A 22,819-nucleotide genomic window follows, 5' to 3' on the forward strand; every position below is an offset into this window, starting at 1 on the left:
GTGTGTGTGTGTGTGTGTGTGTGTGTGTGTCTGTGTGTGTGTGTGTGTGTGTGTGTGTGTGTGTGCGTGCGTGTGTGTGTGTGTGAGAGAGAGAGAGAGATCAAAGATGACAGTAGTCGCCTGGACATCCTTAAATCAAACACAATTCCATTTAAAGGGGTGAAAATCTGACTTTTGCATATTTAAAGTCATAAAATTAGATTTTTTTAAAGGTGACAGAATGATTGAACGGAGTATTTATCCTTGTTCTGTGATGTGACATGTAGACACATTTTTTTGTTTTGTTTTGGTCTGTAATGCCTTAGAAGCTTCCTTAAAACCTCTCTCAGATAGCTCTATTAGGGTGGGGGATTTTAAACAAGTGGTTTTGCACATATTTGGCTCCCCCTACTGGCTTAACTTGCAATCTCATTACTGATTGGCTGACTTTGCTGCCACTCAAAAAATGTAGCCAATTATTTTAAAGTGGAAGGGCAGTGAGATGCCTGTGATGTCATAAGCATCAGTTTTTCAGATTGGGCTGTTTTCTGGCTGACATTTCTAAAGGAGGAATTTCTATGAGACTGAGATGTTTAGCATGTTTAGCACTTTTTGTATGTTTGTGAATGTGGGTAGACTACCATTATTCAACAAAGACAAGGTAAAAATGGTTTTTCATTCTCTGTCCCCTTTAAGATGTAAAATAAGTCTTTGGTGTCCCCAGAGTGCTTATGTTCAGTGGCGTGTTTACCCACCATGCAAACCACGCAATTGCGTAGGGCCTCGCGGGCTTGGGGGGCCCCCTACTGGCCACAAGGTGTGCGAAAGTATGTTATGTTTATCCAGACCCAAATCTAAGGCACGGATAAAGCACGCGCAAGCGAGAGATCTGCAAGTATGCACGCAGAATAATATTTGCGCGCATCCTTGCGAGGGCACATATAGGCTACTTCATGAGCGAACTCTACGGGAAAGCGCACCTCTGCACAGCGCGCACAAAAGCAGCTCATCTTTAGTGTATTTCTAGTCTATATGCTTGTTGTATCTCACAGTAAGTTTGTTTTTGCAATATGAACATGAGAGTTATGTGATTCCCATCTATAAATTCAAGCAATAACCAACTTACAATGTTGTTTGCTGGTGTTTGTTAGTTCAGTTTGTTAGATCAGTATGAATCTTAATCTAACGCTTCCTCTTTTTCCTCATTTAGTTTTTTTAGTAAGATGTCAGACACTGAAGTTGCGGTATTAATTACATTGTTTTAAATACATCCTATAGGACATTTGCAAGCAAAAGATATATCTGAGAAGGGCGCGAAACATTTTTTTAAACCAAAAAATTTGTCAAAAAAATTTTGTCATACCAAACTTTTTAGTGTTATTTTAAGCAGTGTAAAACAAAATAAACCCAGTTTATATATCTCACTTAATTCTATATACTGAATATTATTGTTGTGCAATTCAATTGAAAACCTTGGGCAATGCTGGGGCATGGGGGGCCCTGGTTCTTGGACTTTGCATAGGGCCCCCAAAGTGCTAAACACGCCACTGCTTATGTGAAGTTTTATCTCAAAATATCCCACAGATCATTAATGTTAAAATTGCCACATTTTTTGGGTGTGTCATTTAAAATGCAAATGAGCTGATGAAATGCAAACACTGATCACCCTTAATCTGCACTTAATCCATCAAATTGACAGCACAATTGAGTTTTAATTTCAACAAACATTCATCAGCTCATTTGCATTTTAAAGGACACACACAAAATAGCAAATTTTTGCTCAATCCTACACAGTGGCAATTTTAACATGTTATAATAAATGATCTGTGGGGTATTGTGCTAAAACTTTACGTATGCATTCTGGGGCCGCAAAAGACTTATTTTTCTTTTTTTTTATTCATAATATGACCCCTTTAACCAAAGTAAAATAGGCCACGAAACACACACACAGAAACACACACAAAAAAATCTATGGTTTCATTGACTATCAACCATTTATCCCAGAGAGAGAGAGAGAGAGAGAGAGAGAGAGAGAGAGAGAGAGAGAGAGAGAAACACGAGACACAGACTCTCTTACTTAAATAACTTCTGTGTATTAAAAAAAAATGGAGCTAGAAAGGTTCACAAACACAAACACGTTTATAGTGATGTGAAACTGTGTGTGTGTGTGTGTGTATTTGTGTGTTTGTTTGTGTGTGTGTGTGTGTGTGTGTGTGTGTGTGTGTGTGTGTGTGTGGTGTGTGTGTGTGTGTGTGTGTGTGTGTGTGTGTGTGTGTGTGTGTGTGTGTGTGTGTGTGTGTTCATCAACCCTGAGAGAGTTAAGAGATAAATTCAAGGAAATGTGTTGTCAGCAAAATGTAATTCACATTAATAAAACACACACACACACACACACACACACACACACACACACACACTAAAATGAAGTAATTCAGCCTTCTGCTTACCCTAAAAATCAATTTGACATAAATGATGCTCTTTATACATTCTTACAACCTAATGGCTGCGTCTGAAAACTTAGACAGCTGAGTTGATGTCTCGCTGTCTCATGAGGCAAACACTTCAGAGGCATAAAGGCAGCTCAGAGACACGCTTTCGGACACACTTCAAAGGTGTGTTTTAAACTGAAATGCCAAAAACATACTAAATGGTAGTTTTTCATAGATTAAAGACTGCCAACAGGTTTTTGTGACATTGGGGTTAGGGACTGGGGTAGTTTAGGTGAATAGAATATAAAAGATTGTACAGTAGAAAATGCATAGCATTGCGTGCGCCTTTGTCATAACTAATCACATATTTATTGAAAACTACAAAAATATTTGAAAAATATTTGAAAACTACAAAACTAATTTCAAGCTAGAAATGCGATTAAAAGTTGAAATATTACAACAAATTTACAATAAATCCACCATTTTATTTTTTCGAACTCGACCAGGCTCGACCAATCACATTCCTCATGCGCGCACATGCATAGAATTGTGGGACAAGATATCAGGAGTCAGGAAATAAACCTAACTTGGATTCGAACATGCCTTGATGCCTTCCTGCCTTGCAATCTCACAAACACACCCAGTAACAGTTTATTTCAGTTGCTAAAAAACATTGTTTAATACCGAAACCACATTTTCAAAACTCGTCACACAGTCTGCATTACCAGCATAAATGTTGGCCAAACAGTTAATCTCACCTCCAAAACTCACTCAGACCAACATAACACCAGCAAGAATTCTCATGCAAAAAACACTCATTTCATTCATAACACAGTGAGTGACTTAAAAAACACTAACAACATGAAGCATTACATAAATAATAAACTTTTCTCTTTTTATAGTTTGAATGATTTTCCCACATAAATCAGCTCTTCATAAAGAATACTATAATACATTGTCACTTTATTGAAAGCATTTGTAACAAGAATGATTCAGAAATTAATCAAATATCTTTTTTATATGAATATAGTACTTGAAAATTACAGCCAAAAGGTGAACAAAGAGGAATAAATTCAAGGGCTGCAATGATAAAAAAGAAAAAAGAAAAAACAAAATCCATTCTACACATTACTGTAACAACATGTGTAGTTGTTCATTATGGTAAATTACAGAGACGCTTCTAGTCTGCTCTCTCTCTCTCTCTCTCTCTCTCTCTCTCTCTCTCTCTCTCTCTCTCTCTCTCTCTCTCTCTCTCTCTCTCTCTCTCTCTCTCGCATTTGGCCACAAGTTCTCATCAACATAACATCAGATGTTGTCTCTGGCAATGCATCTTGGAAAGTATCTTCTAGAAATGGCTCTTCTTTCATACATATTTGCCAACAAATTCAGTTCCAAACAACAATCCTCTTTTACTAAATCATGGTAATGAGCCAAAGGCAAAACACCTGGGGGGAATTTCAGCTAAAATTGCAATTAGCTTGTAATAGTTATTTTTGTAATTTCCGTAAAATTGACAATATTTTAAAATAATTACTGCATATGCAACCCTGTATCACAAACTTATGTATATATGGGTGATTCTCACGAAACCATTGAAACACCACGGCACTAATGATTTTAGCTTTAAAATGTGTAATATAGTAACATTAAAAAGCATCAGAATTAACACAATAATGTGTTCTACCTTGCACAATGTGTGATTTCAACATAAGAATTCATAATTGGAAATTTTATCTCATTTTCTGCTGAAATTCTCATTACTGCAACAGATGCTTATTAAATGTTAATTTAATTAATAGAAGCATAAAACTTTGATTTTAAATGCATGTGCAGAATCTCCAAATTATGTTCTTTCAGGTTTGTCATGTCATTTTGAAAATATGTCAGTGTTGATGTTTTCTGACTGTTGCGGTAATGAGATTTTTTAGGACTAATTTTTAAAATTATGTTACAAAAAGTGTTAAATGATAAGTAAAAGTTTTAAAATTAATGTTCCCATTTACTCCAGACTTTGTTTTTCAATGTCTGGTGGGAAAAAAAGTAAATTTAAGCAATTCTTACATTTTCATGCTTGACATTTTTAAAACCAAGTTTTCGTGAGAATCACCCATATAGTCATGTAATTTTGTAAGGCTTTTCCGTTACACTGACACGTTTTTCCACCTTTTTTGCGCGAACATGTCACGTATTTCTGTTTACGTTTCACTGTCACATATTTGTAACCTCAAATGTTTGCGTTAGGATGTCACTTTAAATATTGGTTTATACCTTTTTTAATTATTTATTTTTTATATTTTATGATTTTTAAACTATTGTCGCCAAGGTTAGAGTTGGGTTTGGGTAAGGATGTCATTTTATGTAAATCTAGCCCTAAACGGAAGCGATAATGGTAAGAAAATAGGAGAAAACCGTTGAGTAACAAATACGTGACAGTGAAACGTAAACAGAAATATGTGACATGTTCACGCAAAAAGGCGGAAAAACTTGTCAGTGTCACAGAAAACACTCACAAAGTTATGTGACTATAGACGGTTTCATCTGGCGCGCGTGCAGTGATGCGATAAGTGTCTGGTCGGAACTTTACTTCCGGTTTCTGTTTGTTTAATGGTCTGACTAGTTGCTGAAATGGAACTCTTAAACAAATACCTCGTCGGAAAATAACAAATGTTTTGGGTATGTAATCTACGTGCTTGTTATATAAATAAACTACTTTTAAAGGACTTTGTTGTAACTTATTCTTCGCAGAGTTTACCGGAAGTTACGTGATGACCACGGAAGCTGCGTGTTTATGTTGTTACTGCTGAAACCGTCTATAGGTACGTAATTTCGTGATACTGGGTTGCCATATATAATTGCTTGGAATTTGCCATCATTCTGTTTTGAATTTATTTTTAAACATTTTGCATGCAGTGTGTTAGCATTAGAAAAATGTGCTGAAAATACATAGGCTATATTTTACATGTTATGGAGTATGAATGGGAAAAGAGTTCCTGAATTTTGAAAAGTGTGGTCACTGAATGTATTTTGTCTAAAAGCAATGAAAAATGGTTCACAGTTTGGTCTGTGCTGATTTCTGTTTCACTGACTGAACAGAATGGAATATAATGATTAAAGGTGAGTAAATGCTTTGAAAAATATAAATATTGATAAATATTTAAAACCATAGAAATCAGAAAATTACTAAAGTGTAAAAGAATCTATGTGCTGATACAGAAAAAGAGAAAGCAAAAGTGGGTTGGCATAAGTGGTTTACGGGGACATGAATAGTGTATAATGACATGTTAACTATGCTACGGGGACACAGGAAGTGTCCCCATAAACAGAAACGCTAAAAAACCATACTAAATGGTACAAGTTCATAGATTAAAGACTGACAACAGGTTTTTGTGATATTGGGGTTAGGGATTGGGGTAGGTTAGGGGAATTAAATATAACAGTTTGTATAGTAGAAAATGCATTGCGTGCGTCTATGGAAATCTCCCTGTAAACCACATATGCCAACATGTGTGTGTGTGTGTGTGTGTGTGTGTGTGTGTGTGTGTGTGTGTGTGTGTGTGTGTGTGTGTGTGTGTGTGTGTGTGTGTGTGTGTGTGTGTGTGTGCGTGTGTGTGTCAGACAGTGCCACAGAACAAAGTGTTTAGCTAGTTGTCTCGTCGTCTGACAGTCGGAGCCAAAATCAATTGCAACGTCAACCACCCACCCGCCTCAGATTTCCCACAAACACACTGACTGCCGTCCACCATAACAGCCTCTGTGATAAAACCGCATAATGATAAGTCCACTTGTAATCTGAACTAACAGTATACAGACACGTTTACACACAAAGACATATACTTCTGGATCACAATGCTGTAAACAACCATGAAGATTGTGTGTGTGCTATGCGATTAATATTCCTCTCTTGACATCAAATTAAAACTCGAGTCAGAACCCTGCGGTTTTATTTCTTTAATAATAAACGTGTAAATTATTGTTTTCAGCAGTCGAGCTGCAAATAAAGATTTCTAGCGTCTCAGAAATACAGTGATTCATCAAAACACTATTAAACATATGTATATATATACAGTGCTTAAATAATTTATTAGACCTCCTGTACATTTTTCTTAAAGTACATTTAGCTTCACAAAGTGTTTTATTGTGGACTCTTTCCTTTACAGAGAGTTCTCAACGTTTCACTATCTTGAACAAGACTGATGAATGTCAAATTGAATTCATGTTTGAGTCGGCACATTTCAAGCGTTATATTTAATTTAACCTTTAAAACATATTTAACTAAGGACTATAATAACTGTAATTGGGTAGCTAGCTATTCAAAATATTAAAGTGCCTTTTTTGTAAAATAGTGCATTTAAAAATTCATGGATAACAATAATTAGATTTTTAGTATTTGAAATACTGCTGTGTCTAAAGCGCACACATACTGATGGATTAACACAGAAACATAAACAAATGATTTCTTTCTTTCTTTCTTTCTTTCTTTCTTCTCCTTTAAATGCCATACCAGCTTCTAAGGCTATATTCATGGCGCAACCCTGTATCACGAAATTATGTACCTATAGTCACGTAACAAAAAATGTGTTTTCCGTGACACTGACACGTTTTCTGCCTTTTTGAGTGAACATGTCACGCATTTCTGTTTACGTGTCACTGTCACGTATTTGTTACTCAAATGTTTTGTCCTTTTATCAAACCATTGACGCTTCGGTTTAGAGTTAGATTTGGGGTTTGCGTTAGGAAGTCACTTTAAGTATTGGTTTATACCTTTTTTTCATTATTTTTTTTTTATATTTTATTGTCGCCTGGCATTAGGGTTAGAGTTGGGTTTGGGTAAGGATGTCATTTTATGTAAATCTAACCCTAAATTGAAGCGACAGTTGAGTAACAAATACATGACAGTGACACGTAAACAGAAATGCGTGACATGTTCACGCAAAAAGGCGGAAAAACGTGTCAGTGTCATGGAAAAGACTCAACAAATTTACATGGTGAGAATAAAGTGTAATTAAATAAAGTAGGACTAAAAAAGATGCTTAAAATTAAACAAATGATTTTGGTAATCATCAATACTGTTAGTTTAAAGCAGCTGTGACACAAACCATACATTGGGTGCGGGGCTAGTAAATTTGTTAAGTACTGCAAATATACTGTATGCATACAACTATGTATAGACACACAGCACCAAAGATTTATAGTCACTATATTCATTAGATATAGACACTTTCGCTGTAAAATAATAAAATAAAAATGGCATCCAAACCCCAACTCTAACCCCAACTCCAAGCGACCATGGCTTAAATATGGACAAAAACATAGAGAAACCTGTATATTAAATAACCTCATTAAGCAAATCTAAAATCTAACCCTAAACCCATGCGAAAATGGTTTAAAAAACAGAAAAAAATTGAGAAACCAATAAATAAAACGACAAAAAAAGATGCACCGTTTAAGTGAATGGGAAGGACTTGCGTATCATATGCACGCCAAAGTGGAATTTGGCGTATGTATTGCATGAGTTTTACACTTCGTGCTATTTATACGCAACCTCAGGAGACTGGGTTATATCTATTGCATGATAATTACACTGCGTGTACGCATTTGATGAGAATGGGTTGATTTTAGATGAGACATTTATTTAACAATTTCAGGTTTTTTGTAAGCAACACATTAAAACAAAAGGATGTCTGGTTTGAACTAATAAAACAATATGAGAAATGTATGCATTATACAGGTAGGTTGTATTAGGTTAACTTTAGTGAATGCATTAGCTAACATAAACAAACAATGAGCAATGTAGCTTTTTACCATTTTTTTATGTTAATTAATGCCAATACAATTATTGTTTATGTTAGTTCTTTGTGCATTAACTAAAGTGTTAGCAGTTTGATTTGTACAAATGTTCTACATGTTAAAAATGTATAAAAAATTAATAAATGCTCTGTTCAGTTATTTCGCTAATGCACCAACTAATATGAACAAATATAACCTTATTGTAAAGTGTTACTACATGCCAATAGTTAACAACAGCAGCAACGCTGAGAGAGTAACATCGCCTTTTGTTGAGGCATGAAATGGATTCACATTTTGAAACATTACACTGAGCTTGCACTGACACAAGTGGATGCATTTAAGTGCTTGTGTACATTCAGTGCCTCTGCCAACATACTTCAAAAACAACTGATTGACAGTCACTGCAAAAAACAGATCAGAAATAATGAAATTTGGTTTTACCACTTGGTTTGAAATGCTGTCATCTAATGCAATGCAATCTGAACAGTTATTTAAGCATCCAAATGCTTTTTGGGCCACTGTATTTTTTTTCCCGCACACACAAACAGCCACATACTGTATATAGGTTTAAGACCGACCCAAATCCATTTATTAGTACTGGATACTGGGCCATATGACAGATCAACATCACATATACAGCCTCAGTTTTCTCCAACATTCGGCTGCAGTAAAGTTAGAAAGTCGTACACGTCCTGAATACTGATTACTGTATGACAGAAACATATTTAACAACATGCACATGCACATGCCATACCATACCATCTATATGCTTAAATCAATAACCCCTAAGGTGCATAAAAGCAAAACAAACACACACAATATGATGCACACAGGTGTTATTAAGATATTATAAGCTGTTGTGTGTGAAAAGCCATATTATATAGACATGCCAATAGCAATTAATGGATGAAGACAACCATTCCTTTGGCCGATCCTCACGGCTGAGGCATTTTTGCTGCATCAGGATGTTTGCCTCAATCCACATCACTTAAGATCTTAACACAACATCACACAGAGATGAGAGCACTTTCATGTGAGGAGGATTACACATATGTCAATACAGACCCCACCCCAGACCCTCAACAGGACATCAGCCCCGAGTACCGCAGTACGCGCGCGCACACATACACCCACATATACACACCCCGACACCCATGTACACCTGCATACATAAACTCAAACCCACATACAGTATACACACAGGCGCACACACTCACGCGCAACTAAACACATGTATATGAGCACACGCGCGCAGCCCGTTCCGTTAAATGACGCGAAGTCACTCACCGGCGCTCTTGTCTTTGCTCTCCATCTTCGGTCACTGAGGATAAATCTGACGGTGATGGAGACGCGGTGTTCGCTCCTGCGCACGGGCGCGACTCTCGCGTGAGAGCAGCAATCAATTCACGGGCTGACCGGTGATGAACCCGCGTCTCTCACGCGCTGGGGCACGGTCACGGGTGTGGCGTCGCGTTGCGTTGTGTGGCTGCGTGCGCGCAGACCTTTGCTTTTTCCGTCGGGCGAGGCGGAGGCTGGAGCGAGCGTCGGACCGGGCTCGTGCATCACCTGCGTCGTTCCGCGCGCCGTTAATGGGAGCTGCCGCAGCTCCGCCGATTTCAGACCCACGGGCGTGACGTCACGGCAGGTGTCACGTGAGTCCTCCTAAAAACTTCTCCCTTAGAGATGCTGATGCTGATCATTACTGATGATAGAGGTCAACGTGACCCTTTATTACCACGATAAAATATTTTACTATGGTACAGTGATGGTTTTAAAGGAAAGACCATATATTATTATGTTTATATATATATTAAATTGTATTAAATTGTATTAAATTATTAGCATATATACCATAGTTTTATATTTAATAAACATACAAAATGACATCTCCAAAAGCATAGCAAAATGTTTAACAGAAGCAAATTGTCAAATAAATGGTTATTAGAGTTTACCAAAATTGTGTCTCTTTCTGGTCGAAAAAGCCTAATAAAGACCTTTAAAAATTGAAATGGTAAACATACCACAAAAATACCATAGTAAAGTTATTAGAAGAGATGGGGGCAGGCATAATATGTTTTATTTACAAAAAAAACTCAGTTCTACCTCCAATTCTTTTATAAAATTTGTGGAAACCTTATTTATTTAATCCATTATATGCTGTTACAAAACAGGAACAAAAGCTGTCACTGGGACAATTACTGAGGTATTAAAATGCACCCTTTATATATAAACGTGTAGGGGAGAACGGGGCACAACCACCTTTTGGCTTTGGCTCTATCATGCAAAAAAATATTAACGTTATATAAATCAATTTTTACACAATCAACACACACATCTTTGCTACAAATGAACACTTAAAGTTTGTTTGTGGGTCCTACCGTTATCGTACAATTACACCGACAGTCACAGGAGTGCAAGCGTTACCCCATAGGTGGGGTTAATTTTAACAAACAGAGGGTTTGTTGTAACACCTGCTAGAAAATGTAGTTTAAACACAAATAAATCAATCAAATTCTGTACTAAAGGTGGATATTGTTTCTATATCTGCCTATAATAGATAGATATCCACAAATTCATACATCCATGATACTTCATCTAACCAACATTGTATTAAGCATCAATGCATAGATTTTTTTGAAAGGGGTTCACAAGCCAAAAAAAATCATAATTATGAGTTATTACCCCTGATATTGTAATAACAGTTATCATTTTAATAAATAGTATTTACATTGTTTTCATTTCATTATCATTGTATACCTGAGGCTTTATTATAACACCGCTGTGTAAAAATGTTTTCAATCCCAGCTTTCAGTTACTAGTTGCTGACATGTTTCAAAATGCTGTTGTGTTTTAGGTAACAAGAGTGATTAAAATCCTCCAAAGCACTCTTTGTTCAATATCTTAACCAAACACTTCAAAACTTTCTACAAATACAAAAAAGCACAGATTGCTCGGCCCTGTACAAATATATAAAGTACCTGTGTTACAATAAACTAGGCGTGCACCGATATATTGGTCGATGATGCATGCTTCTCAATAAATTATGGTGAAATGCCGCTACATCCAAAAGCCAGAGGGCGCTCTCGTGCAGTAACTCAATATGCGCTGAAGACGCAGAACCATACGCACGGAGCTCCAGGAAGTGGCTTAAAGGTGCAGTGTGTAAATTTTAGCGGCATCTAGTGGTGAGGTTGCGAATTGCAACCAACGGCTTAGTCCACTGCTCCCCCTCACTTTTGAAACACATAGAGAAGCTATAGCCGCCACCAGACAAACATGTAATCGTCGGAGACAACTTGTTAAAAAAAATTGTCCGTTAAGGGCTTCTGTAGAAAAATGGCGGCACAAAAAGGCGACTTCCATGTAAGGGGACCCTCGGTGTATGTAGATAAAAAAGGTCTCGTTCTAAGGTAATAAACACATAATGGTTTATTATGAAACCCCTTTATACACCCCTGATAATATAGTTTTGTATATCATTTTGCATTTCTGTCAAGAGATCCTTCTAAAAATTACACAGTGCAGCTTTAAGGATATATTTATATTGCTGTTCCTCAAACCTTTTTAGGTATTTTCATGATATTAAAGAATATATATAATAATTATGTTTGATGATTTTTCAAATGCATGTTATAAACGACTCAAACTAACAGTGATTTCAGATCGATAAGGACTTACTGATCAAAAGCCGTAGTACATGAAATAGCTAGTTATCGGCCACGTATTATTAGTGTATATCGGCATTTATCGGTGCACCCCTACAATAAACCCTGCATTAGTTTGTGCCCCTACTTTTTAAAAGGGCACCCCCCCCCCAGCGACAACCTTTGTACCTTATAATTTGAGAGTGTAAGATAAGAGAAGACATAAAAGCAGTCATATACTCTACATGACACAATAGTTCTCTATATCAGTGGTTTTAATAAAGCTTTATATAAGGGCATAAGGGTATTTTGACATTTTTATTTCAGGGTTCACCTGCTCTTTGGTTGGGTTAGCCCTTATTCTGAATATAAACCTGATGACATCGCCTACTGCTGAGGTTCACCTAAGGTTAACATGTTCAAACCCCTCTCTCTCTCTTGCTCTCTCACACACACACATCGCAGGTGGGAAGACAGGTGCTTAGGCGGCAGGAAACAAAAATAACCTGGCATGGACTATAAAAGCTTACACACACACATAAATATAACCTCAAGCTGGATTATTTTGGTATTCAGCTGTTTAAGCAAAATTTACTTACAGTGGTGAGCAAGATAAACTACAGCTTACCACAGGTCAGATGGATATAACAACAGGCCTCAGCATTTACACACACACACATCTTCATAAGCAGTCCTTTAAAAAATAACATTTCATTGTATAGCTATGCATGTCAGCATTTACACACGCACACCTTTGCAAAATCTCTCACAGCACATTTGCTGATTAGCGCACCTGTCATCACACCGAAACTAATATTAGAAACAGAGCAAAGCTCCTGACTGTAACGCTTCATCATCTCTTACAGCATCACTGAGTTTAATACACAGGAGAAAAGCGAACATTTAGCTGACGGTCCCTGTACGAGCCGTGGGTTATGATACCTGACAATGCTCGCTAACTAAGAATTGCTGTATTGTAGAAACAAGATGAAGGTCAGAGGGACATTAATGTTTCTTATTCATCGACAACAAAATATAAATGTGTTATTCTTCAACTAGGAGCACTTAAAGTGAATATATACAATAACACTGCAGTTTCTCGTTCACTTTTATCATTTCTCATTTCCATTTGAACCAAATTTAAACTTGTAATGACAACAGTATTAAGAAGTTTTTCTGTTTTTAACAAAATTGCACAAAAATTATTTGAAAATTCTGTTATTCTGTACAACTTTATTTATCAAACACAAGTTTAAAATGCAACACTGATCTTTAGCACATACATTATCTTGCTGGCATGTTTATCAAGCATGTGTGTAAACAGAGAACTCATTTCATACGGCTAACATTTACATACAATCTTGATATGAACAGATACACATGGTGTGATCCTGGTAAAGCCTACAGCGCGTCCTGATTCGGATATAAAGAGAAATGCACAGAGGGGCTGCAAACATTTCCATGATCAGAATAAAAACATCCCAGTGGTTGAGTTCAGTGGTAAGGCATTACGATTGGTCCCTGTAGAGCTTAAAGACTCTGTTTGGTCAGTTCGATCTGTCACCAATCACATGCAAAGATTTGCATGTGTCAATAAATAGAGGAGCATACATCACGTGATTGGTTGATGCTGACGATCGGTCATTTGGATTGGTCAAAAGATTTGCATGTGTCAATAAATAGAGGAGAATACATCACGTGATTGGTTGATGCTGATAAATCGGTCATTTGGATTGGTCAGGGTTACTTACAGCAGTATGTACACAGTCACAATGCACGTTTCATGGCAAATAATAATCAAACTACTCTTTAAAATAATTAGCAAAACAAACATTTAAAGGGATAGTTAGGACAAAACTGAAACTAAACCCATGATTTACTCACCCTCAAGCCATCCGAGATGCACATGTCCACAATTTTCAGACGTAACATTTTTAGTTTTATGTATAAATATGGGGTCCACTTCCTTCAAGGCCAAAGATTGTACATCCATCTTTCACAAAAGTAATCCAAACGGCTCCAGGGGCCACCAAAGGCCTCCTGATGGTAATCCATGCGGTTTTGTCATAGAAATATCCATATTTAAAACTTTACAAATTAAAATAACTAGCTTCAGGAAATGCTTAGATGTCTCTTTTGTGAAGGATGGATGCACAATCTTTGGGCTTGTATATGTATATGGACCCCATATACATACATTGTAAAAATTGGAAGAGCTACAGCATTTTCTAAAATATCAAAAAATGTAATCTTCTGAAAAATTATGGACATATAAATCGCGAATGGCCCGAGGGCCAGCAAATCATGGGTTCAATATGATTTTTGGCCGAACTGTCCCTTTAATAGCGTATTATTTTTAGCAGCATATAAATATATATTAAAATCACAAGGAAATAAAATATTCAAATTGTTTGACACTTGAGTTTCAAAAATCCAGTGAGCGTCACAAAATTTTAAGACTTAACATCACTTTATATTTTTGCACTTTAACATTAAAGGGACACTCCACTTTTTGGAAAATATGCTCATTTTCCAGCTCCACTAAAGTTAAACATTTGATTTTTACAGTAACTAAGGGGACCCAAATATATTCCCCTTAGTAACTTTCAATAGTAGGGGACAATTTTCAGGCACTGCGTAATATCATTGCGCATCCTACAGCCATGTTACGGCAGCAAAGTCCTTGATTATTACGCCAGAATGAGAGTATAGTTCCTGGCCATATCTGCCTAGAAAATCACAACTTTTAATTTTGGATGAACTATCCCTTTAATTTATCATCTTTTTTTACAATTATTTGGGCACATTAATTGAAAAAAGTGTATGCTTATTACAATTAACACAATGTCACAATGCAAAAAAGTCTTTGAGTCCTAAATATAAGTTCCAATCAAATCCTCAGTTTTTTCTTTGATTTGATGCTAACATGTGATTTGTTTTCTGCAGCGGATTGTGAAATAGGCTGCACACAAGATATATTCAGTGTGTTTGTGTGTGTGTATTAAAAAAGTTAGTGAGGTGTGACGTCTAACACAACGTGTTTACAGTATAATGTTACAGGGTGATCATACAAATAAAGCAACAGTGTATAAACACATTCTGTCTAATTGCACTTCTGAACGGATATACGGCTTTCCTGTTTTCCACAACTCTTCCTTCCTCTGAACGCTATCTTGGTCGATCTCTTTCTTTCCAGTAAAATCAGCAATGACTTGCATCCATACCGGAGAGGAACAAATACGCAAACTTAACTAACCTGGCAGCAATAAAACAGGATTGTGTCTCTTTCTTACATGATATACACATTCAGTAGTCTCAATCTCATGTCCATCTCCTGCGTTACCGGGTGATATACTGCAGTGTGCTTGCAATATATCTGAAACCCTTCAGGGGCCACAAAGAGCAAATTAAGGGTCGGCACCCAAATAAGAGTCAGGGAGGGCGTGGCTTCAAAAGAACTTGTCATCGATGCGAAAGTGAGGTCGCGTGACGTCGTCTGGGTTGATAAAAACAGAGATGGACTTCCCAGGATTCTCCGTGACCAGCTGCTGTAGTTTCTTGGCTAGCCGGTCGTCTGGTTGCTGGTCGGCACCGGGGTCGGAGAGCGGAGACGGGAGGTTTGAACCTCCGCCACGCCACTGCAGCTCCAGTGTGAGGCGAGACGCAGCCTTGGCATGTTCGATGGCGCTCCGCAAGTGTTCGGCAGGGTCGGTGCGCACGGACGACAGCTTGCGTGCGTGCAGCATGACAGTGTCGTCGCTCAAATGCTCAAACATGTTGCATTGTGGGATGAAGTAATTGGGGCAGGATTTATTCACCAGGCAGTGCTGCAAGTCATCGATCAACCCCAGCAGGAAGTGAGCGGCGTAGTCTTCCTGTCCAAGGTACGCGTGCGGCAGGCGGTCGCAGGACCACAGCATCAGCGAGCGCAGGTGGTACGGGCTGATGGCTTTGGGCCGAGACAAAAGCTTGATGATCAGAGCTTTACAGGCCTGGTACGCTTGCATTAAACTGGAAGAGATGCATTTTTTCAGCTGCACCTCACTGCGCGCAAATGACAAGCGCCACTCGTTTTCCTTCTGGCCCGTGGAAGAACAAGCAGGAAGCAAATAAAACCCGCTGATCACCTCCTCCTCCGTGATCTTCCCATCCCAGAAATGGTTTTCCATCAGCCAGCTCTGTGCAACCGCGGGCCAACCTTTAAAAGACACCACCGGGACAACGTCGTACAACATTCGACTTCCCCCGACGCCCAAAATAATGGAAATAACCGTCCCGTTACGCTCCACCTTCTCTACCCGTGGCACACCGCGTTGCTGTTTCTTTTGGATCTCTCCGAGAACCATGCTGATGGACTCGTAAAACCAGTCGGCCACTAGGGTGGGTGAAAAGAAGTAGTTGGTGGCACTGTTAATGTGGTCGACTACGGTGCAGCAGTCCTTCCACTTGTTGATGGTTACCTCGTCAAACAAGCGCAAGCTGAGCCAGGAGTGGCACAGCGCTGAGTGTCGCATGTCCAGCGTCACCGGTTGGTTTCGGTCATGAAGTTTCAGCGCGGGGACAAGCAGCGTGAAGTCCATGTCGTAATCCGCCCCTCGAGCATACACGGTCAACTCATCCAGATCCATGTCCACAACTCCTTCTCGTACCCCGCCTGACAACAGCAGGTACTCATTGGCAACCGGAAGTTTCTGGTCCAGCTTTTGCACCATGCCTGAAACAGGAAATGACATCACATTAGGGGCAAAAAACTGCGGGGTTGATTGGTGCATCTAAATTAAAAAATGCTTAAAGAAAATAACTACAAGGTGCAATGTCCTTGCATTATTAAAAAGTGCACTTTTTGAGAAAATTTTGAGGTGCAGTCAGACTATATGTCAGTAGTATCACCACACTGAACTGAAAAATGAATAACTTCCTTCCAAACTCACACCAATAACTGTGCCAATGTTCATGGAGATGCTCAATCAAACAGAAATGTTTTACAAACCACAGAGTCGCAGTGTTTGTTTACACTTTTTTGAAATCAACCTATGAACAGTTTGTCTATAAATGACTTTGAACATTGAAGTCTGTGTATGGGGTCCTCAATTTGTGACACCACAGAAAAATGTGATATTAACCACCCAGCCAAATTTGAATTATAAAAAAACCCGGCAAGTACATAAATAAGTTATCAAAATCTTGGAAAAACAGGCAGGATTCTCAGCTCTCAAACACTGGGGTTGTGTCCGCTGTCTGTGCCAAAACCACACCCATTCATGGGCAAGCTGTCGGTTTCTCTGCACTTGTTAAATAACGCTCGGTGGCTTCAGTGCATCATCGAGCCACCGTTTTAGCCCCGCCCAAATAACCCTGAATACAGAAATGAGGAAAAACTGTTTAACGGCGTTAACAATTCTCTGCTCTCAAATGCTGGGGGCGTGTCCGCTGTCTGCGCTAAAACCACACCCACTCATGGGCAAGCTGCCGGTTTCTCTCAATTGTCAAATACTGCTACAACTTAATGGATGCTTGCTATTGTTTTAGGGGCGGGGCCATGCTCGGTGGCTCCAGTGCATCATCGAGCCACCGTTTTAGCCCCGCCCAAATAACCCTGAATACAGAAATTAGGAAAAACTGTTTAACGGCGTTAACAATTCTCTGCTCTCAAATGCTGGGGGCGTGTCTGCTGTCTGCGCTAAAACCACACCAACTCATGGGCAAGCTGCCGGTTTCTCTCAATTGTCAAATACTGCTACAACTTAATGGATGCTTGCTATTGTTTTAGGGGCGAGGCCATGCTCGGTGGCTCCAGTGCATCATCGAGCCACCGTTTTAGCCCCGCCCAAATAATCCTGAATACAGAAATGAGGAAAAACTGTTTAACGGTGTAACTCCACAATTCAGAACTACATAGTTCACGCATAGTTCAAAGTCTTTGTAAGATGTTTTAGTTAACATTTATAATGTGTCACAAAAAAAAATCTTTGAAATTACTTTGCACGGACTTTAAATTGGTCTACATCCAAAAATATCAAACACTTCACTTTTAATACATTTTTGAACATACATGCATTTTGGTAGGAGCTGCAAGATAAATTGAAATACCGCAAATGTGCAATATCACAATGGTTTGCAATAACCATCATTTTATTACTTAAAAAAAGTTATGAATATTTTTAGGTCAATGCAGATAGCAGAAAGATTACAAAGACTGCTTAGCAAAATCATCATTGTAAATGTACACTGCTGGTGTATATATGGGTACCACCAAGTCTTAAAGGCAGTTTTTAAATATATTATAAAACAACCTTAAAATAGTATAGTATCGCACATCACATTATTTAGCAAGCTACACAAATTTTCCTTCGACGTGCAGCCCTAAAATTTTATTGTGAGCATTGCTATAGAAACAAAGCATTTCTGATTCAGAAGATGCTAACAGCTTAGCGTAATTCGGACGGGCAAGCCACAGCCTCCACTCTCTGTGCAACCAAAATAATTCAGTAGTATCCAAACAAACACCTATGACATAAATACAGCGATGATTAGCCAAAGGCCTGTAGAGACAGAGACATGAACAAAATAATCCCTATTCCCAAATTGAACTCCATGAACGAGCATTCACGTGCCAGCGAGAGACTCGTGGGTAATTAAAACATCCAACAGCAGCAGAAAAAAACTCTATAGAGACAGAAACACAAAAACAAATGACTGACTCTGTTTGTATGCGTGTTGTGAAACCACACTTTTCATATTCAGCATTACACCTTGATGACCACACAAAACCTGCATCTGGAGAAAACTGATTCAGATTTGCACACCCAGCCCCTGCCTGCTTTTAAAACTAAAGGTGAAATGTGTGATTTCTCATTTTCTATCTGTTTGAGCGACACATCTTTAACCAATGGCTTGCATTTTAAATCTGAGCATGACTAAGGTTAACAAACACACGTTGATGTGGATGTAGAGTATGCGGCTACACGGCTGACTGAACACATGATGTATGTCTGTGTGTGAGATAGAGACTCGGAGGAGAAGCTCATCTCTGCATCACTGTTTTACCCGGAGGGTGCGATCACTGCCTCTTCCTGAACTCATGTGTTTGGACATCTATCTCTATTCTGAAGAACTCTTCCTGTTCACTAAACTCATGATGTGACAAATCTGTTTGTCAACACTTCTCTAAAAAGTGTGCATGTACAGTAAGGAGAAAAATGCTCTGTTTTGCAATGATGTCATTTCACAATCACACCACACAAGCAGAAATGAAAAGATGTCACCCAAGAATCAACACAAACGTCATCTTCTAATCCAATTTCACCAACCTATTCTCATGAAGTGCGTATAAATAGCACGCAGTGTAAAATGTTGTGCAATACAAGTTTACTAAGTTTTGCGATTTGCTTTAGGATGTCATTTAATATATAGGTATCTCCATGTTTTTGTCTATTTTTAAACCATGGTCGAGCCCCAAACCCAAGCGAGAAAAAAGTGAAACCAATACATAACATGACATGAAAAGATGCACCGTATTAGGTGAACGGGAAGGACTGGCGTATCATATGCATGCAAAATTGGAAATTGCCGTATTGCACGACTTTTCACACTGCGTGCTATTTATGGGTGATTCTCATGAAACCATTGAAACACGACGGCACTAATGATTTTAGCTTTAAAATGTGTAATATAGTAACATTAAAAAGCATCAGAATTAACACAATACTGTGTTCTACCTTGCACAACGTGTGATTTCAACATAAGAATTTATAATTGGAAATTTTATCTCATTTCTGCTGAAATTCTCATTACCGCAATGTGTCTGGCTGTGTTTGAACATGCGTTATGTTGTAATTTAATCAAATTAACACAAAAAAATTAAGAAAAAAAATTTGATGTTTTGCTAGACTACTTTAGATGACAGAAAAAATATTTACTGAATATTCATGTATAATAATAATGAAGAAAAATTAGGAAAATGATGTGTCCATGCCTGATGTTCTCATCCTCCGCAACACTTTTTGAGAACAGTTTAAGCACACATACAGAATTTTAATAAAGTTTTATTTTGAGTGACCAAGCACATGGACCAGTTACTTCAAGATGGCTACCAGGTAAGATCATTTTTTTACAGTTAATTTGAAATATTGTCTTGTCAGAATGCTTACACGACATTTTGATTATCATTACCGCAACAGATGCTTATTAAATGTTAATTTAATTAACAGAAGCATAATACTTTGATTTTAAATGCATGTGCAGAATCTCAATTATGTTCTTTCAGGTTTGTCATGTCATTTTGAAAATATGTCAGTGTTGATGTTTTCTGACTGTTGCGGTAATGAGATTTTTTAGGACTAATTTTTTAAATTATGTTACAAAAAGTGTTAAATGATAAGTAAAAGTTTTTAAATTAATGTTCCCATTTACTCCAGACTTTGTTTTTCAATGTCTGGTGGCAAAAAAAGTAAATTTAAGCAATTTTTACATTTTCATGCTTGACATGTTTAAAACCAAGTTTTCGTGAGAATCACCCTTATATGCAAATTATGAGAATGCATGATTTCACAGTTATACAAATTTCACACAAAATAATATGATATAACGAACATACACAAACTAAAAAAACAAGGTATGCGACTGGACTTTATCCTTACTATGTTTAAATCCTCACTTAAGACCCATTTTCATTGCTTGGCTTTAAATTCAACCTGAGGGTGTAAAATTGTAATTTGTCAAACTGCATTTGTTTTGTTTCATATTACTTGTACAACACTTCGGTATAATTTTTTGTTGTTTCAAATGTGCTTAATAAATAAAAAACTTAAACTAAACTGATGTAAAGGTGCAAGAAAGTTAATATTATTGAATAATTAAATGTATTTATTTAAATATGCAATATGCATATTACAATGGTTTTCAAAAATGTAAGTAAATCCTCTACTTCAGCTTTAAAAGCATCTCCATTTGTGCTCACATGATTACAAATTAGGGATAGGACGATTTCACGATTAACCACGATAAAATGTCCTGATGGTTAGTATTATCGATTAAAATTTGATTATCATTACAACCATGTTTGATAACCGTGATTTTAAAACTTGCGGTAAATCCTGTCCAGACAGAATCAGTTTGACGCAGGCGCGCACATGCAATATAGTGTTTTTCACAAGAAGGCATTTAAGGGATAATGTATTGTATTCATTCACGGTAAACTTATTAGACAGATTTATTTATTTTTTACCACAGAAATAATTTCAGGGACATGAAAAATGTATTTGTTATTTCAAAAATAAAACTTGTTCAAATGTTTTCAGTGTGTGTATCAGTTCTTTTTGAACATTTCCATCTCATTTTAACAATATTTATAACCGTGATAACTTTGGTCACTATAATCATGATATGAAATTTTCACACCGTCCCATCCCTATGATAAATATCAAAAAGTTTTGGATATTAAACTTTGAATGCTAAAAACAAAGTTGCGACTGCTAAGTTAGCGCTATATGCTAACGTTTAGGCTGAAGTTCTACTATTGACGTTACACTTAAGTTGTGCAGGCTTATAATGAAAAAAACAACAACATAAACATCCATTAACAATTTCCAAACAATTGATAATCCCTTAAAATCTGTATGTTCATCTGATACAAGCTCAAACATGAGGTCTGTTTACACACACAGAGCTACTGGAGCAGATGTTTTGTGAAACAGCCAATCAGAGCAAAGCTCAACATTATTATTCAAGACCCTTTAAATAAGGTAATAATAGACCATTTCATTGTGAGGGCAAATCCTAGGGTTGTAAATGAATGCGTAAAACCATCTCTGAACATTTTTTGCACTTAATAAAGCCACATACCTTCTATATCAGAGAACAATTTAACATTATTTCAATGCATTCTTTGGCAACCTTAATACCTCACAGATGTATTTGTAAGTAAATCCTCTTCTTCAGCTACAAAACCATCTCCATTTGTGCTCACATAAAATAAATATCATACAGTTTTGGATATTAAATGATGTCAGGATTTACTTTTGGATAATGGATTCATTAAACAGCACCCAGTTTAGCTTATGTAATAAATCACATGCATGAGTTGAGGGCGTTGAAACTGCACAACACAAACTGAAGCGCTTCACAAAGAGAAGCAACTAAACCTGCAAGACTTTCAGATGTGATGCATCTCATGCACGGACTGTTACATTGTTTTCTCTAATGCATGAGCATCTTTCTCGTTACAATGTATCATCTCGTGTTTGTTTCTCACCGAGCATTGAGAAGATGAAATCCTTGGCCGTATGGATCTCCAGCGCGCGCTGGTCGTCATACTCCCGCTGCTCGTGCTTGGTGAATTCGGCGATCAGTCGGTTGAGATCCTCGATCCTGGTACCGGACCTGAAGTCCAGCTCGGGGTGGCGCGGGGCGGGTTTGGTGCTGTTTGGTGTGGCGGTGGGACTGCTGCCAGCTGATCCGGCCCGGCTGGAGAGCCCAGGCGCCGCCATGTTCGCGAGGAGACGATGGAACCGGAGCGCACGCGCTGTACGGGACACTGGGCGGTGGGGCTCAGGGATTTACCTCAGAAGAAACACTCCCTGAAAACATAAAAGCAAAGCATGCCGCAAACATGCCAATGAATTAAATTACGTATTTAAACAAACCTGCCAAATACATACATTTAACATATAAAACGTTACGTAACATAATATAAAACAACGGTATACAAAATGTGAATTATAAGTAGGCTTAAATATTAAAATAAATCAAATAAACTTAGAAATACGTATAATAAGTCAAGTAACACGTTTAAATGTAAAATATTTTAATACATTTTTAAAATAATATTTTCCTTGATACATAAACATTACATTATTAATATAATTAACAGTTATATTATAAACGAATTTATTATAAATACAATTTAAAGTATAACTAGTAATAGCCTATGCATAAAGTATAATAAATAAATATAATAAATATTCATCACAAAAAATTGTA

At 37.5% G+C, this 22,819-nt stretch overlaps 2 protein-coding genes across 2 annotated transcripts in view; both read right to left on the minus strand.

Annotated features, from left to right (window-relative positions):
- Positions 1-9,805, minus strand: part of fgf12b (fibroblast growth factor 12b) — a 40,446-nt gene extending 30,641 nt beyond the window's left edge. The window contains exon 1 of the mRNA XM_055197527.2: positions 9,483-9,805. Coding sequence (XP_055053502.1) covers positions 9,483-9,507 — 25 coding nt within the window. The 5' untranslated portion in view covers positions 9,508-9,805. The remainder of the gene's footprint in view (positions 1-9,482) is intronic.
- A 3,231-nt stretch (positions 9,806-13,036) lies between these two features.
- LOC129438692 (nucleotidyltransferase MB21D2) lies at positions 13,037-22,438 on the minus strand. The gene is made up of 2 exons (XM_055197528.2): positions 22,092-22,438; positions 13,037-16,553 (listed from the first exon to the last, which is right to left on the minus strand). The coding sequence occupies exons 1-2, from the start codon at positions 22,324-22,326 to the stop codon at positions 15,289-15,291; spliced, it is 1,500 nt and encodes a 499-aa protein (XP_055053503.2). The 5' UTR covers positions 22,327-22,438; the 3' UTR covers positions 13,037-15,288.
- Positions 22,439-22,819: the final 381 nt, after the last annotated feature.

Source organism: Misgurnus anguillicaudatus, chromosome 24 (genome assembly GCF_027580225.2).
Source record: "Misgurnus anguillicaudatus chromosome 24, ASM2758022v2, whole genome shotgun sequence".
NCBI lineage: Eukaryota > Metazoa > Chordata > Actinopteri > Cypriniformes > Cobitidae > Misgurnus > Misgurnus anguillicaudatus.